Below are 19,729 nucleotides of genomic sequence, written 5' to 3' on the forward strand. Positions count from 1 at the left end.
AGTAACTGAGAATGAAGATATGAAGCTATCGTTCTCCTAGAAGTCCTGATGGTGCCCTCTGGCAGGCTAAGTAGGCGTTCTTTGCTGTTGGGCTGAAGGTCTGCTGATGTATGCCTCCCAAATTTGGGGCAGTCGCATACAACCAAATTTGTTGAGGTTTGGAGAGTTTCTTAGGGCAGAGGCTGATTCCATAAATAATCTTTCGAATTTATATTTGCTCTGGTGTATTACTGTAGCTTTCTTCCACCGTATTCTGTGGCGAGTATCCAGAGCATGGTCTGCAAGACCAGAATGGCTATACTTGTAAAACCAGATGTAGAGCATAAAACAGAACAAGTTTTGAGATGACAGGTACTAAAATGGAACTAACGAAAAACCTAGAAGAAAAATGTTCTCCAAACCTCAACAAATTTGGTTGTATGTGACTGCTCCAAATTTGGGAGGCATACATCAGCAGACCTTCAGCCCAACGGCCAGGAACGCCTACTTAGCCCGTCAGAGGGCACTATCAGGACTTCTAGGAGAACGATAGCTTCATATCTTCATTCTCAGTTACTGTATTGTTAGTGCCTGTGTGCAACTGCCTTTTTGTAAGTTCCTTTTGAAAATGGCAATGTGGCATTGCCGAAATATCGGAAATATTTATTAAAGTATAATTTAATTTATATTCGGATCTACGTTGTTTCAATTCCCTAAGTGATTTAGAAAAAACTAAGCTCATGATAATAAATACAGGAAAAAAAAATACCTGAAAGTTAAAAATCAAAGAAAAACAAATTGTATAAATCAAATGTTACACTGAATTTAGGACATTTAATTAAAGAGAATAGAAAATGCAAATGAGAGATCAGAATACGAACAAAAACTGCAAAATCAACATTAAACAGAATGAAAAAACATATTAATATCAAGAGAAATAAGGAGGGGAAACTAGATTAAGAATGATTAATTACTATAACTTTATTTGGTCTTTTTTTATATTAAAAAGGCTGATACTTTCAAGACAAAGACATACAGAAGAGCATAAAACAGAACAAGTTTTGAGATGACAGGTACTAAAATGGAACTAACGAAAAACCTAGAAGAAAAATGTTATGTATAGGACATATTGTGAAACAGGAAAATTTTCAAGAAGATTTATTAGAGGGAAGTATTCAGCAAAAAATGATAAAAAGAGACAATGACCTACATAATTCCAAAACATAGAAGGACTAGCTGAACTATGTAGAAAGAAAAAGAAAAGGTGGATATTATAGATCTTCATGTACTTCAGCCCAAGACCAAAGTACATGAAGATCTATAATATCCACCTTTCTGGATAATACTTGATAGGATAGAATAATTTCCAAATACATTTATTTTAACATACATATATATTTTTTCTTGAAAAAGGAAAGGTTGTGGGCACATTCTCTTTGTGTATTCTTCCATACCTTGCCCACCCAGGGGTTTACAAAATTCAGTGCACCTGCAAACTACATTACATAGGAGGAAACAGGGCACACAATTCCAATAAGAAAAAAAAAATTAACATAAATGCAACATTAAATTCCTCCATCACGATAAAACAAGCCTGTCAGATCATGTACCTCAAACATGTCACAGAATTAAATGGAAAGGAACCAAGTCCCTACACTTCACCAGAACCTGGTTTGAAAGAAAGTTCAAAGAAGCCTGTGAAATGCTGAAACATTATCCAAATCTAAACAACAATAATTAATACTTCCAAGATTTTGGAGGACTCATCTTCAATCCATATGGCATCCAGAACAATCCCAGACAGAAGAAAACTTCAATATGAGAGGACTTTAGAAATTGTTTAATGTAGTTCTGCTATAAAACCTTTTTTTTTTTAATCATTGGTGTATTATTATACTGATATGTATGAAAAGTTTATTTTATTTTGTGAATTAATTTTGTATATATTTTATTAATTTTTTTTCCACCAGAGGCATGGCTAAGGTAAACAATTAAAAAAACATTCAGATTCATCTATACTTTTGCATAGTGTCATGTAGCTTGTATCCTGTACATATGTATGTTTTCCTGATGATGACCTCAACACAGAGGTCAAAATGTTGAATATTATTTTCTTAATTATAAGTGAAGTAATTATTCCAACGTGTTTTTGTCTCCATAAATTCTTCAACATGAATTGAGTATTCTTTATTAAAGTAGTACCATCTAAGTATATGTATAAAATTATAATAGTAACATAAACAACAATTTAGGTAAATTTTTTTGGGTATAAAAAATAGTCCACATTATTCAGATCATGAAATTCACTCATTAAAAGTGTTTTGGTCCTCTTGGTGATGAGTAAATCACCGTGATGAGTAAATATTTCTTCTTTCATGTCTGGTTTAACATCCTCACTAGAATTACACTGTTCGTATGTACAGTTTTATGTTAATCATAACTGTAAAAGACTAAAAAAGTTAAGGTATACATATAACTTTTCAGTCATGAAAAGTCAGGAATTCTGTTATGGATGGTGAATATCTCTTATGCTACTACATGTGAAGAGCCGAAAATCATATATCTAGAAGTATAAAGAGATTTCTAAGGAATTCCTAATGAAGATTTATTTATTCATCTGATTTGCACCAAATTGTGCAAATCAGACATGGTTACCTGCTGAAAACATGCTGCCAGGACATGTGAGGTATGAAAAAAAGGGGTGAGTAGTATTATTAATAATACTGAGAAACAAAAACAAAGATGGAGAAACTTGAAAAAAAAAAAAATTATCACCACTATGAAATTTGATTATTATTTAACATAAACAAATTTCATCTGAATCTGTTTAAGATTTATATTGATTAACTAAGGTAATTCAAAATACTGCAGTACTTATAAGACAACACAAATTTGTAACACATTTATATATTTTAAATTTTATAATGAAAAATTTAGATAATATAGCATAACATAAAACAATAATAATGCAAACTAAATCAATAATATCAGGATTTATGAGCAAATTAATCTACTAGATAAAAAAAGATAGTATAAGATTGCAGAACTACTAATATTATACATATTCTCAAAATAGGAAAGGACAACCTATAAAAAGAACTGAAGGAAGAGAGTATCTCTATTCCCAATGATCATAATCTCAAAACAACCAGAAAATTAATTAATTTAAGACACAAAAGAACCAATTCATCAAATAATTAATGTCCTCATAATAAGCATATCATCATATTGTTTATATATCTCTCAGTCTCAAGCTTCTTTCTAAACTATAAACACTCAATGACCAAGCTACCATGACGTAAACTTATATATACAGGGTGTTCGGGATAAATTTGACAGTTTCGTAAGGAAAAAGAAAATCTTCTTTGTATCTATTAAATTTAATGAATTGACAAAAAAACATTACAGGCAGAGTTAATTACAATACTATCAACAAGATTTACTCAAAATAACCACCATTAGCATCGATCACAGCTTCAATTCTGCTTCGGAACCTCGAACAAGCTGATGCTACAGTCTCCCTGGGAAGGGCCGCAAAAACTGTTTTAATTTTATCCATTAACTGGGCTTTTGTATTACTGGAAGTGCGATTGGTGTCTTTTTCAACTGCGCCCCATACAAAATAATCCATGGGGTTAAGGTCTGGGGAGTTTGGAGGCCAAACATTTGGACTGGTGAAGTCGTAGAAATTTTCAGACAACCATTTTTGACTTTTCCCAGAGGTGTGGCAAGGGGCCGAATCCTGCTGTCATACATACGGCCTACCATTGGCTACCCTTGTTATCCAGGGCTTGACTACAGTTAGCAACTCCACGAACAAAGCCCGAATTCCAATGCCAGGGTTCTTCAACACCTGTTCCTGCAGATTTGCGAGGAATTCTGCTGTACGAACGCAATCAGATCGTCTGCTAGGGATCTTTCTTCTTGCTACATCCTCGTAGTCACCATTGCAAGTCTCTAGTTCATGCCTGATTGTTTTTACTGTATTCAGGGAGCATTGGGCAACAGTCGTAATATCCTTATTTTGATGGCGGGCACGAATCATCATGATACAAGTTATTCTCTTCCATGATTCAGGTGGGTTCCAGCTATCCATCCTTTCTGACATCTTGTATATGAATGAAGAAGGGTCCAAACTTTTAAATGAAGAGAAGTGTGTGTTAATACATGTAACTTACGGAAAAATATAATTAATTATAAATATGTCAAATTTATCCCGAACACCCTGTATATATATATATAAATGGATGTTTTCAAATAAGCTATAAAAAGGCTGACTGGTCATAAACATGTTTATGACTAGACAGCCTTAGTAATATACTTAGTAGTTTATTACTAAGCTGTATAAAGGTAAGTATCAATATTTAAGTACCTACTTTTGCTTTAAGAATTTCATATAAAATACTAACTATGTAAAACCAGAAAATAAGCAATTGTTTGGATATCAAAAATAACATACAAATTGATAAATAAATAAAATAAAATAATTAAACACCAGTTGTTCCCAATCAACCATTTTATACCTGAAAGAGGTGTCAAAAGGAACAGGTAATAGTATCACTAACAAAACAATAACTAAAGAAGCAGATCTTTCGAAATCTGCCTTAAGAAAATATGAGAGTCCAATTTAAATTACAGCATTTAGGAAGCCCACATGCAAAAAACTTTTCAACATTTCTCTCACATAAACCAAATAATTAGCTATGACTGTGTGGCACACCAAAAATACATGCTTTTTTCGTCGAAAAAGTCAGTGTCTTAAATTAGATCATCTGGAAACCTTGCTCTAAAGGCCAAACATGGAACATCATCAAGTCAAGCTACTCCTTCAGCTGTACAAATAACAAGTGATGATCTCACACCAGGTGACAAAATAAATCTAAAGGATAAAAATGACATTTTCAAACATTAATGGCCACAGTGATATTTGAACTCACAGTCCTTTGGATGGAGAGCAAATAGGGTATCCACTGAAGCCAACCAGCTGACAATAATTTAACATAATTAATTCCTCATATGTATGTTCCCAGGGTGTACACGATACTAAGACAATACCGCATATTCTTGTTAAAACATGTAAACTTTGTCTGCTTACACTTGGTTAAATGATTAAACCAAGAATATAATTTCTTGGCATCTTTAACTGGCAATACTACATAATTAAATTTACACTAGTACTAACTTCTTATACTTATGCCATAATTCCAGCTATCCTAAATTTCCTATCAACAATTATCTTTCAAATTATTCTGCTATTTGTCAACATCTAATTAATGTAGCACATTAATTAGATAAGGCTAAGACTCTAGCAGAGTTTTGACTGTAGGTTTACTGCATGTTCAGAGTGTGTCGCACAATAAAGATCCAAAAACAGCAATAATTTGAGATTGTTATGTATATAATTATTCACCTTTTAAATTACTGGTGTACATTACAGCATATTGAAAATATGCTGCAATGCTCATCTATTTTATATTGCATCTGTTCCTTAAGCAAGAGTGCAGCAGTGCAAATATAGGAATATTAATCTTACCTCCATCTAGTGGTAAACATCAAACTAATTCATTTTGTTAAATGGCTATTGCAATTCAAGTACATATTTTAAATGTAAATGTTAAGATCACATGTGATTAAATGATCAAAATAGTGACTACATTAAAAGAGCTGCTAGAATAATGTAACTGTCATCATAAAGTCTATAATTTTAAATAGAAAGTCTAGAAAAAGTACTCCAATGACCAGTCTTTGGGCTACAGTGCATTTCTCAATATTACATGTAATCATTTTTAGTAGGAAAGTTAAGGTTTTATCAATATGGCAAAGGTTCAGTTCTCTCACCGACCCCTCTTCCTTCTATACATCAATGACCTACTTCAGTTGACCTCCAACCCAATACAGAGTTTTGCAGATGACAGCACATTGCATTCCTCCCTTTCATTTGATAAACCTTACCTTACACAACTCACTTCAACCCACAGAACATCAACCACAATTTCCCTTAACGCAGACCTCCAAAACATCCTCCGATAGGGCTCAGATAACCTCGTCAACTTCAATGCCAGTAAAACTCAGTTCTATCTTATTTCCCACAAAAAAAGAATCATTTTCCCCTAGTATTATTTTTGATAACACTCAAATCCCCAGACAAGATGAAATTTCTCTTCTCGAAATTACCATGACATCAGGCCTCTCCTGGCATAAACACATCACAACCATTGCATCCTCAGCTTCCAAAAAACTAGGCTTTCTCTTTCGCTCAAGACATTACTTTACTTCAAAACAGCTGTTAACCTTATACAAATCGCAAATCCGCCCAGCTATTGAATGCTGTTCTCACATTTGGAGTGGGGCTCCTAAAAGCTCCCTCAAAATGCTTGACTCAATACAGAGGAGAGCAATTAGACTGATAAATGATCCATCTCTTACCGACTTACTCCCCCCACTTTCACATAGACATTTAGCCTCTGCAATTTGTATATTCTACAAATATTTTCATGAAAATGCTCATCTGAAACAACATTAATAATTCCCCACTCTGTACTAAACCCATTGGAACACATACAGCCGCCTCCCAACATCCCTTAACAGTACACCTTGAAACCTACAGAACAAGTTTCTTTTCCTCCTCCTTCATCCCTGCTACTGCTGCACTTTGAACAGTAACAAGGAATTTATATTCCCAAGTAATACAATATACAGGCTTTCAAATTGAATGTTAACAAGTTCCTCCTTTCCCATCCCACTACCCATATACGGTATTAAAGTACTACAAGTTGACCAGCCAACCTCTCGTATATGGGCCCAACATAAAAAAAAAAAATCATCAATCATGCTTTAAAAAATAAAAAAGCAAGTTGGTGACTTTTCAGTTTGATTGTATAATAAATTCATCACAGAAATTCAAATTTAATTAATATAATCAAGATGAATTGAAAATCAAGGAAAACATTTCTCAATGAAATACTGGTATTAAAATTTATAAGTTAAATTTACAAGGCTTCTTTAAAAAAAAGATTTTTTTTAAAGAAAATAACAGAGCAGACACATCAAAATACATCTCTATTGATTTGAGTCACATGTAACAGAGAGCAAACGAGGATTGAGGGTCTTGGATTTGATCATCTCATCAGAGGATGTTATTATAAATAAGGTGTCAAATCATAATCCAGTTGGTGACAGTGACCATGAAGTGATTACCTGGGTGGTTACCAGCAGTGTGAGGACCTCTGTGAGGAAAGGACATATGTGGAATTACAAGGCTGGTGATTATGAGGAGCTCAGGAGACAGCTTGCAGGTAGATGAGGAGTTAGCTAGAAAGGAGATCAATGCAGCTTGGGGGATATTCAAGAACTGTCCAGTAGAAACAGTCTAAATATATTCCAAGGGTCAGAAGGTTAAATGAGGTAGGTGTGAAATGGATGAAAGAGATTAAGCATGCAATACAGAGGAAAAAGGCATTATGGAGGCAGCATAAGAGGAGTGGGAATAATCAATTCCATGAGGATTACAAACAACAGGCAAGGAGGGTGACTTGGTAAGGGTAGCAAGTATGAGCAGGGGGTATGCGAAGAAATGGAGTATGAGCAGCAGTTAGCTAATGAAGTCAAAAGAATCCTAGGGAGTTCTTTTGATATGTAGCCTGAAAAAAAAAAAAAAAAAAAAAAAAAAAAGAATGATTATGGAAGGATGGCACTGACTGGAGAAAATAGTATAAGAACAACTGCTGTAGCTGATATACCTGAGATATTTACTGAGCAGTTCATAAAGGTCTTTCATTCTTGTGAATGTGACATCATGGAAAGTTTGAGAGCAGTTGATGATGAGGAGGAGAGACTAACTGTAAGAGAGCAAGAGGTATATGGGGAATTGAGCAAACTTGATATTAATAAGGCTGTTGAACTTGATAATATATCACCAAGTATTTTGAATGAATGTGCAGGGAAGTTGGCATTTGCCTTGACATATTTGTTTAATATGAATCTTGCACTGGGTCAAGTTCCAAAGGAGTGGAAAAAAAAGGCAAGATTGTGCTGCTTCATAAGGAAGGTGACAGAACTCAAGCATCAAATTATAGGCCTATCTGTGTCAGATGTTGTAGTTAGTGTTGGAGAGGTTGATGAGAACTGGGATCCAAAATTGGTTGACAGCAATGATATTATCTTTGATGACAGCATGGATTTGCTTAAGGGAGGTCATGTTTTTAGTAATCCACTTACTTTTTAACAATAAGGTGACGACTTCATTGAACAAAGGAGATGGATACACAGCATACTTAGATTTTGCAAAGGCTTTTGATAGATTACTGTATGATAAGTTGACAGTCAAACTAGAGCAGATGAGGTTGGATATTAAATTAGTGCATTGTATCGGATACCTTGATGATAGGTATCAGCAAGTTGTGTATAGGGGAGCAATATTCCAAAAGAGGAAAGTCACTAGTGGTGTGCCTCAGGAGTCTGTTTTAGGGCCATGCTGTTTAACCTGTATGTTAATGACATTTGCAAAGATTTGGATGGGGATATTCAGTTGTTTGCAGATGATGCAAAGTTGGGACGAAGTATGAAGAATAGAGCAGATGTTATGGCTTTACAAGAAGACTTGAATAGATTGAGTGAATGGGTATGGGAGTGAGGATACTAGTTCAATTTTGCAAAATGTAAGGTTTTAAAATTTGGGAAACAAAGATGGATGTAGAATTTACGCTTGGTGGAGATATATTGTTAAAGGTAGATGAAATAAGAGATCTTGGGGTGATGGTGGATAAGGATTTAAAATTTAGAGAACACATTGCCAAAATTGTGAGGACAACACAATGAATTTTGGGAATGATGCAGAGGACACTGACTTGTAAAAGTAAAGAGATTCCCATTCCATTGTATAAGATCTTATTAGGACACACATGGGCTACTGTGCACAGATTTGGTCACCTGGTTTCCAAAAGGACAAAGAGATGCTGGAATGGATCCAGAGGTGGCTGACTAAGGTAGTTTCTGATCTCTGGAATGTCAAATATAAGGAAAAGTTGAGAAGATGAAATTTACTGAGTCTAGTGGATAAAAGGAAGAGGGGTGATATGATAGAGACCTACAGGTTAGTAAGGGGTTGTTATAGGATCAATGTTGAAGCGGTTTTATAGAAAACAGTGGGAGATCAGGAGACCCTGCATATCTCTGAACATATTCAAACAGAAGTATGCAAGGTATTTAGGCACTCACACCAGATAACAGTAGCCCATTCTATACACACTCACCACTTGCGATGAAAAGTAACCGGACCTCACATGCTTCCTAGCTGCACCCTTAGCCAGAGATGACCTTGAGTTCTGCCTACACCGGACGAAGCTGCAGTATCTCGCTACTATCTATATTGCAACTACCCCTTACTAACTTATATGTTTTTATTATATCTCCTCTCATCCACCTATTCCTCGAACTTTGAAGACAACTTCTCTTAATCTGTGTTTGCATGCATAAATCCATTGGCCAGTTATCATTTTGGTCATCTGCTTCTAGATCTTTTCAAATTTCTCTCCATCTCCTTAGAATCCAGGTGACCATATCTGTGCAAAGAAATCCAGATGGGGATTTTATCAAAATCTTGTAAAGTCAGAGAATAACTTCTTTTTTCTTACAAGTTCATGTTCTCTTAAACAGTGTAGTTATCTGATGCAATGACACTGCACCCTAGCAATGTGATTCCCAATTCAAGGTTCATTATAACCTCCAAGTCTTCAGTTTTGTTTAACTATTTGTAGCAAATTCCCATTAATATGATACTCTATCTGCAATTTCCTTTATGTATAATGCATAACTTTACATTTAGAACCATGACACTGACATCCATTAATATTTGTCCACAGAATTTGTTTGCTCAGGTCAGCCTGAAACGATTCATTATCAGGTATGTCTCCTATTACCTGACTTAACTTAGCCTCATCAAAAATTTGGATATTTATCTCTAGTCCATCCTCAATAACATTAATATGTAAGTTCAATAAGAATGGCCTGGGTACAGAACCCCATGGTACACCATAAGTCATTTTCTTTCTCTTAGACTCAGTACCTACATATACCACTTTCTAATACCTGTTAGTCATCCATATCACAGGTTAATTTCATATCCATTTCCTTGAGTTGTATAACAACCTTACATATAGAATCCTATCAAATGCCTTGGCAAGATCAAGAAGAATCATGGTATATGCATTCCACTTATCTAACTCTAGTCACTCTATTATAGAAGCAGAGCAAACTGCTAAAGCAAAACCCATCTTTAACGAATCCATGCTATCTTCTATAGAGGATCACAGTACTCTCTATCCATCTCTGGATACATTTCCTAATCAATCTCTCCAAAAACCTTGATGATTACACCAGAGATATTGATTGGTTTATAATTTGCTGCGTCAGTCCTCCTAGCTCCACCAAGAAATTATATATGTTGAGACTCAAATAACCAAGTCATAAGTACTACTAACTCTTTCCCATTCCAGTTTTAATACCGCTATATAGTTTTAGCCACTTTCCCTTGCACATCCCCAAAGCTAATGGGCTTGTCTAAAATGTATACCTTCAGTAAGGTTACATTTTTGACAGATCCACTAGAAATAACAATTCAGTTATTTTTAGTGGATCTGTCACTTTTTTTTTTCCAATTTTTTGTGTGATAGGAATCATATATAAACAAAGGAAATCAGAAAATTATTATTATTATTAGTCTGTACCTCCACGGTGTTACAAGACTCATTGTTGGAGACAACACAAGGTTTATCATACCATTCCTTAAACTCATTCACACTGTCTGCACTCTCACTATTCCCTCAGGCAAGCCATCTCCTTACTTCCAACACGAAGCATTTTATGCTTCATGCAGTGAGGGTGTAAGAAAAAACTTACTTCCATGCAAAAAAAAAACCTACTCCCTATCCCACTGAACCCTCCTTATACAGTTTCCAGGGATGATCCCTTGTCCCCCCCTCCCCTCAACTCATTGTATGAAAAAATCTCATCCACATGAATGAATTTTGAGTATTTGAGAGATGACCACCTTAGGCTAAGTATATCAGAGAGGGTCTGTGAGCATCATGAGTCTTGGTTTGATTATCTCATCTGAGGATGTTATTATAAATGGGGTATCAAATTTCCTCCAATTAGTGAAAGTGACCACAAAGTAATCACTTGGGTGGTGGCCAACAATATAAGGACTTCTGTGAGAAAGGGACTTCATTTTTAAAATTTCATACCCTTCTTTCTTATATGTTGTCCATTATTGTTTGCATATGTACTTTCATGTTACTGTTTTGTGTTCATTATATTTGGTTCCTGCCAATCATCGTGTTCTGCTATCAATGTACAATTTCCTACCATTTCCTTTGTTCTGTTTCTTGCAATTTCCTTCATTATTTCCCTCAATTTCCTTTCTATTTCTCTTGACTTCCTCTATTCTATTTCCCTCAAGTTTCTTTACCTGACTAGAATGAAGTGAAGGATCAATCTTTTTGTCCCTAAATTCACTACTATGGTGAACGCTATCCTATAAGAAATTATTTCTCTGGTTGCTAGGGATTTGCTATAGCAAGTGTCATATGCATCCTATCTCAGAAATATATGTTATACCATAATAATGAGAAATTTTGCTGAACAAAGTTACTATGACCATATCCATGCAATATTTTTTCTCTATTCATCAATCATCATCATCAAGTCTTTCCATGCCTATTGGCACGTAAGGATGCTTTCTCTATTATGTTTTAAAAAATAATTTTAGACCAAGAGAACATTATTAATTCGGATTATACTATTAAACATTTCACATCCTTTTCACTTTTGTTAATACAAATAAAGTTGTAGGACAACATGTTAAGGAGAATGATAAGGCAAAGGGTAACTTTCTAACTCTCTTCTCAGAGGAGGAACAGGGAGGACACCCTAAGTTTATATCTAGTAGATAAAAGTTACAAAATCATACTACATCAAGGAGTATTACTGCCTTAAAGCACTCCACAAACAGTCTACTAAGAAGCAGAATGTTGTGAAACATAATAAAAAGTGTAACAATACAGTGTTATTACAAGCTATAATGGCAGTGCATATAGAAAAGAAAATTTCTATATGGTGTGTCTTTCATTGTATATCGATGCTGTAATTCTCATTATCTGAATCATGTTTTAATGCAGTACAACATAAGTTTTTGGCTTTGTGTATATTCTTCTATTTCTATGTTAAATTAGATTTTTAATTTTTCTTAAATTTAAAATTCAAGTTTTTCTTAAATTTTCCTTTCTTAAGAAAAAAAAGAACTGAACCTGTTCTTACTATGCAAGATGCACTGCAAAGTTTACAAAAGCACAATGGGATAGCTAGAGGCAGAGCAAGAGAAAACAGTGAGTAGGTTTTGAGTTAAATTTTTGACTTAAAAGTTTAACTCAAAAACCCAACTAGACTAATGGTACAGTTGGGTTTGAGTTAAAATATCTTGAAGATGAGTTCACAAAAAATGTTGAAGATCAAGCTGGATAGCATACCATTTCAAACAACAGGCTGTAGGTTTGCGTCCTGTAATGGGCTCAAATGATAGTAGGTCTTTAGATCATAATGAATTTCACTCTCCAATGTGACTGACCATATTGCAACTTATTGTAAACTTAAAGTTGAATGAAATTGCATGTTATGTCTGATTTCAAGAATACAGTTTTCTGATTATCTAATCTTTAGTTTACCTATAGTACTAATACTCATGAATCATAGGTTTAGCTTCTGTAATAACTGGCATTCACATTAAACTAAGAATCAACACAAAAAAGGGATGAATGTTTTAAAAAGGAATTTTACAAACTGTTTAAAAAAGTATACAATAATTTATTCTTTCTTTAAACACTTGTTATGAAAAAATCTTAAGATATTAAACTTTAAAAATATTTTATAATTTCATAATGTAATATTATATAGTCTATCAAACAAACCCAATATACAATCAATACCTCATACATACAAAACTTCCAGTATTTACATATTCATGCATTTTCTGACTGCTTAGATCGCATTTCATTTTACACACAGACATACAGGTAGCAATCAATCCAGTTGGGTTTGAGTGCTTTCAAATTACAGTCCAAGCAACTAAGTTTATTAGGTCAATGTACTGCAGGGTAGTGTGTGTGTGTGTGTGGACATCATTACTAACTGTGGAGGCTCTGTCACTGCAGTATATTTTAGTTACAGGTAATACATACTCTATATGTAAAAATTAAGCCAAGAACTGCAATCAGCATCACTATACCACATACCTTTACTTCTATATATTTATATACTTCAATCCCATATCTCAAACAGCAAGGAAAGCCTGGGTGACTGGGTGGTACAACCAGTGGTGAGCTATAAGGGGCTCGGGGAGCTCACGTGAGCCCTTTGTTAAATTTTTCTCAAATTTGTGAGCCCCTTGTTCTTCTTGTTTAATAATCTTGTAGAACTAGAAAATACCACCGTAAAATGTATACATGATACTATAATTGCTACTTTAAATTCATATGGATTTTCTGATAACTATATAAAAAATCATTTCATTGCATTTTGTTCTGATGTAGCTAGTGTAATGTTAGGAAACAAATCAGGTGTTGCAATCAAACTTCTACAAAAATTTCCCAACGTTGTGATTTGGCATTGCGCTCATCGTTTACACTTAGCATTAGACAATTCGCTAAAAAACATTAAAGAAATAAATCATTTTGAAATATTTATGAATAAATTATATGTTTATAATCATCAATCACCAAAAAATCAACGAGAATTAAACACGATTGCAAAAGACCTTGGTATCGAAATTTTAAAGATCAGCCGTGTGTTTGGATCACGATGGGCAGCTTGCAGTTTACGAACGGCTCTTGCTGTGTGGAGAAATTACCCAGCTTTATGCAAGCATTTTGCATCGAACGATAAATATAAGGGCTTTTTAAGCTGACTTCTTAATTTGGAGTTTTTAAAAGATCTAGCATTCATCATCATCATCAAATTCCTGCCATGTACCCTCAAGGGGTGTACAGGATATGATAGTACTACATGAAAAAAATTACATCATCTAGCATTAATGATTGATATTTTATAGGAATTATTATATCTGTCAGAAGCTCTACAAAGTCGCAATATAAGTATTATAATGGCTAAGTTAGGGTTTTTTTTTTTTTTTTTTTTTTTTTGCTCGACGATGCGAGCCCTTTGTTAAAATTTCCATAGCTCACCACTGGGTACAACCAAACAAGACTGTAAGTTTGAATACCATCATAGGCATGGATGCTTTTTGAATGTTTAGAAGGGAGATGAATTCTTCTTATTGGAAACCTGAAGTGACTTGATAAAGTTAATTCCATGTTTGGTCTCTAGAGCAGGGTTTCCAGATTATCATACCTTTAAACCCACTTGCAATACTATACTAATGTACTATAGGCTAACAGTTTTTTATGGATGGGATTCACATTAATATATATATATATATATATAAACATACACACATACATACACCCACATAAAATAAATCTTCTTAAACTCTTTCTTCTACTGACCTAAATCCTGCAGAAGTTATAATTTATGTGCTCCTCCCCCACCCTTTACAATGATGCTATACATTAGCAGGCAAACTAATGTATTATTACATGCTTTTTTTCTCTCCAGTATGCATCAATACAACCATTACCAACAACTTTCTTCAGTCCACTGCTAGATGAATGCCATTAAATGTTTCTATTTTGGCTGATCTTGTGTATCTCTCCACCATAATATCTTGTTATCTCATCATCCCATCTTACAGCTGGTCTACCTGGTTTCCGATAACCAGTTCTTGGTGTCTATTCTGTTGATCTCTTTGTCCATCTGTTGTCAGACATCCTTATCACATGTCCTGCTCAGTGTCAATACACCCATATTATATATTATCAAACCTGCATCACTATTATATCCATCAGTTGAATTTAAATTTTTTTCTTTTTAGTGTGAATTTATGAATTCACAGTAAAAAGAAATATACTCGCCAAAGTATTGAAAAACAAATTACAAATTTATAGTGAATAATAAGTACACTATAATATTAAAAAATTGACCAAAAAAATTAAAAAATTGAGCTTTTATTCTTAAAAAAAAACTTATTTTTTTTTTACTTTTTTCAACATTTAAGATTGCTTTTGAAAAGTGCTTTCTTTGTTTCCAATCACTACAATGCTCAAAGACCATTTTATCTATATTGTGAAAAGCACTTTCAAACTTTTTGCATATCTGCAAATGATTTATAAAAACAAATATCGCCATCATTTTCAAATCCTCACAATACCTATTCAAGATATTGAAGGGTTTCTGATTCTGTGTGCAGTGCAGTGCTGCCAACCATATGTTCAAAGGTCCATCTGTTTATTTCACTCTGTCTATGATCAGTTAACTTAGTATTTCTTGCAAAAAAAAAATATATATATATAATAAAATAATAAGGTCTCATATCTCTTTCCCAAGGAAGTGAGTGATGTGTGTGTGGTTAAAATAAAATAAAAAATTAAATTAAATAAAAAACTGAGCCATAAAGACAGTGATTTTTAAAATTATGTGAAAATTTCAAAGAATGTAACAGCATTCAATATCAAAGTAATTCATCTGTAAAAGATCATTTCAATATTCATTTTCATTGTGATCACATTTGATATTACACTAAAATGAATCTAGTTATGTATTCAATATATACCAATTCAAGACCAAAAAGTACTTCACATTTGTAGACATGGCTAATACAAAATTCGGTGACAAGTAGTGACACAGAAAGATATAAAATGGATGAAATATGAATTTCTACAATTTCTGCTTAACTTAGTGAAGTCTTCATTAAAACGTAAACAAAACAACATAAAATTAATATATAAATTATTTGGTTTCAATTACTGAATGCCCAAACAATCAGCAATGTCTGTTATAAAGAACACAGACATCAGCTAAATTGGCACAGTACAAATGCATGAGATGCAAATGGTAACACAGACTGGGCACCATGAAATGAATGAAACTATTTAATATCAGTTGAGAATGATGAGGCAAAAGCTTTACTGAAAATAATTTAGTGATGATCAGGAAATAATCAAATAGTATAAAAGGATGCAGAAAAACTGCATAATAACAAAGGGAATTGTGGAATTCTATACAAGTGCAATTTTGTATGGAAGTTTGCATACACGAGTGTTCAGTAATTTACATATATTTACATCTAAAAGTATCAGCTCCTCTTGGAATACTCATCATATACAACTTGCAAAAGTTTATATTCACTTACATGATTTATAACATTCCAGTATATTTATCAATAAATGAGCATTAGGCAGTGAAGAGCTTTCAAGGAAAAAAATGAAACAAAACAATAATCCTGCATTGAAACCTATACTTAGGCGGTTCCATATCCCTGGCTGCCATGATGAAGGGCTACTAAAAGTCTTTCTCTAAGTTCTTCATATGTAGGATAAGATGGCAGTTTCAGCAGATTAATACTACACCAGAAAAAAATAACAAATAATTAAATACAAATCAATTATAAACAAATTAAGATTTATGTCTAATAATCATAGTTTTATATGTTTGGGTTATAAAATAAATTTACTAGGCAGAGGCATTTCCTAAATACCCAAAGTGCTTAATTCCTAAAGCTACAAATGTTTAAATTACTAAAGGTACTTGAGGGCTAAATAACAATCACACTCATTTAGTAGGGTCCAGCAAAGCCTTATAGCACAGATATATGAAGACAGCTACGAGGGTGGTCTGAAAAGTTCTCAGAATAACAATGAAAAAATGAATTTACAATTTGAAAATGATTTTTATTTTTCAACATAATCTCCCTTAAGACTAATACATTTATTCCAGCGATGCTCCAGTGCCATTATTTTATCCCTGTAGTGGTTCTCAGTAAGATCTGAAAAATATACCCTTCTACAGCTGCAATCACCTCTTGATTTGAAGAAAAATGCTGACCAGCAAGGAAGAGTTTTAGTTTTGGGAAGAGATAGAAGTCAGAGGGAGCCAAACCTGGGGAATAGGGGATGTTCCAACAATTCATAGTGCAGATCCCTTAATTTTCCCATTGCCAAAACACCTTTGTGGGCAGGTGCACTGTCCTGATGAAAGATAATTTATTTCTTCTGCAAACCTGGTCTTTTCTCATGAATTTTTTTGTCTACTCTGGTTGAAAGATCGGAATAAAATTCCCCGGTTATTGTTTCACCCTTTTAGATAATTAATAAACAAAATGTCTTTAGCATCCCCAAACACCTATGTCATGACCTTTCCTGCTGATGGAACAGACTTTATCTTCTTTGGTGCCGAACAACTGGCTTCTGTCCACTGTTTTGACTGCTGTTTGGATTCTGGCGTGCAATGGTGAATCCAAGTCTCATGCATAGTAATAAATCGATGCACAAAATCAGTTTTATTCTTGTTAAAACATTCCAAGCACTGTTCAGAGATTTTCATGCAAGTTCGTTTTTGATCTGCTGTGAACAAGCGAGGCACCCATCTTGTGCAAAGCTTTTTCATTTGCAATTCTTCGTGCAAAATATATCCTACATGTTCTTTTGAAATGCCTATAGTCTCAGCAATTTCATGCACTTTGATTTGCCTGTCATCCAATGCCATATCGTGCACTCAATCAATGATTTCTGGAGTTGTTACACTTTTTGGACATCCTTCACATTGATCATCTTCAAAGCTGGTACGGCCACGTTTAAATTCGGCAGCCCATTTCTTAATTGTCGAAATGAAGGAGAAGAGTGCCCATAAATTTTTATGAACTTTGAATGAATTTCTTTTGGCCTTAAACCTTCTTTTACAAAAAATTTTATAACCGCACGATACTCAGTTTTATCCATTTCAAGGGATACAGACAACACTTTTGTTTCAGACAGCTGTATAAAACACACTACTTGATAGAATGACTTGCAATTTCACATGGAAGCTTATGACAAATGTACCAACTTAGAAAAAAAAAAAAAAATCGTGCCAATAGTGTCACCATCTATGGTCGAGGCTGAGAACATTTCAGACCACCCTTCTGTGTGTGTATATATATAGATAGATAAATATGGTATGATATGATAATGCAGAGCTATGGAGAAGAGCATCAGTAATAATAGTATGAGGGCCAGAATGTGTTGAAAGAGAGGCTTGGATTATATGGATGCATGGAGGACAGAAAGGAATTGTGCAAGAGAGATAGATTGCATTTGAATGAGGAAGGACGTAGGCATCTGGAGAGAATGTTCTTCTCTGAACAAGTTAGTGTGTCGATGCAGGGAAACTAGAATTATCAGGGTTGATGGTAGAAGGGGTGGCCTCTTGTTGGAATAGTTGCTTTCTAGAAGAGGAATACATCATATAATGCTGAAACCAGTGGGGTCTGGAGGGGAATAATGATAGATATAGAAACAGTGACAGTGCCTTGATGATTCTTTATACAAAGCCAAGCATATTCAGAATAAAGGAGATGATTTGGTATCTCTGATAGCCTCAGCCTGTTCAAAGATTATTGAGATCACTGAGAGATGGTTGACAGAAGATGATATACTGACAGGAATAGAAGTACTAGGTTATATCATTTTTCAGCATGATAGGCAGGACAAACACAGTGATGTAGTACTGCTTATGATAGGTGATGAGTTATGTCCTCTCAGAGTGGAGAATTTGAATAACAATGGCACTAATGGTTTTGAGAATGTATGTATTTGCAGATGATGTGAAGCTGGGAAGGGTAATTAGTAATAGTGCAGATGTGGTAGCCCTGCAAGAGGATTTGAATAAACTAGACAGATGGGCAAATGAATGGGGTTTGTCAGTTTAATGCAGCTGAATGTAAATCTTGAATTTTGGGATACATCGATGGGTGGCGGCATACTCTGTTGCAGGAATTGTATTGGAGGAAGTGGGGGAGGCAAGGGATTCTAGGATGAGGATTGATAGAAACCAGAAATTCAGGGAACATGTTGCAAAGAATGTAACCTAGAGGATCTGCAATACTGAGGACACTGACAAGCATAGATATAAGAGTTGTCATTCCAGTGTATAAAGCCTTGATCAGACCACATCATGCTCGAATTTGGTCCCCAGGATTTGAACAGGATAAATTAACCTTGGAAAGAGTGCAGATGCGAATAATGAAGATGAAATCAGGACAGGACAATGTTAGTTATGAGGTTGGTTGAGGGAATATGGATTGCAAAGTTTGGTAAATAGAAGGAGAGGTGGTATGATGGAGTCATTTAAACTTCTGAGAGGCCCTTACATGGTTGACAGTGGAGAGTTCTTATATTTGATGGAACAAAGGGAAGGAGCGAGGATAAGGGCCATCCCTGTAAGTTGTGAAAGTGAGTCATCAGAAAGAGGGTGAGGAGCGGGTTCTTTGTGGGGAGGGTGGTTGAACTGTGGAATGCATTGCCTGATAGAGTGGTCAGCACACAAATGGTGAATGAATTCGAGGAGTAGTAATAGAATACACAGACTGTGTTTTCTAGGGTGGGCCTAGAATCATCATAATAATAATAATATATACAGATGGCACTTTTTTCTACATTTATAATGGTATTGTATTCTAGATGTCTAATTAAACTGTAAATCACATTAAATATTACATCAGAAACAGGAGTGCGACTTCCTTTATATCATGGTAAGCATTATGATATATGAGGGTGGTCTGAAAGGTTCTATGTCTCGACCATAGATGGTGACACTATCGGCAAGATTT

At 34.4% G+C, this 19,729-nt stretch overlaps 1 protein-coding gene across 1 annotated transcript in view; it reads right to left on the bottom strand.

Annotated features, from left to right (window-relative positions):
- Window positions 1–15,669: 15,669 nt before the first annotated feature.
- Window positions 15,670–19,729, bottom strand: part of LOC150095918 (E3 ubiquitin-protein ligase HACE1-like) — a 147,955-nt gene continuing 143,895 nt past the window's right edge. Inside the window, exon 17 of the mRNA XM_090409566.1 lies at window positions 15,670–16,487. Coding sequence (XP_090265692.1) covers window positions 16,385–16,487 — 103 coding nt within the window. The 3' untranslated portion in view covers window positions 15,670–16,384. The remainder of the gene's footprint in view (window positions 16,488–19,729) is intronic.

This window comes from Typopeltis vanoorti, chromosome 19 (genome assembly GCF_054136105.1).
Source record: "Typopeltis vanoorti isolate ZY-2024b chromosome 19, IOZ_Tvanoo_1.0, whole genome shotgun sequence".
In the NCBI taxonomy this organism is placed as follows: domain Eukaryota; kingdom Metazoa; phylum Arthropoda; class Arachnida; order Uropygi; family Thelyphonidae; genus Typopeltis; species Typopeltis vanoorti.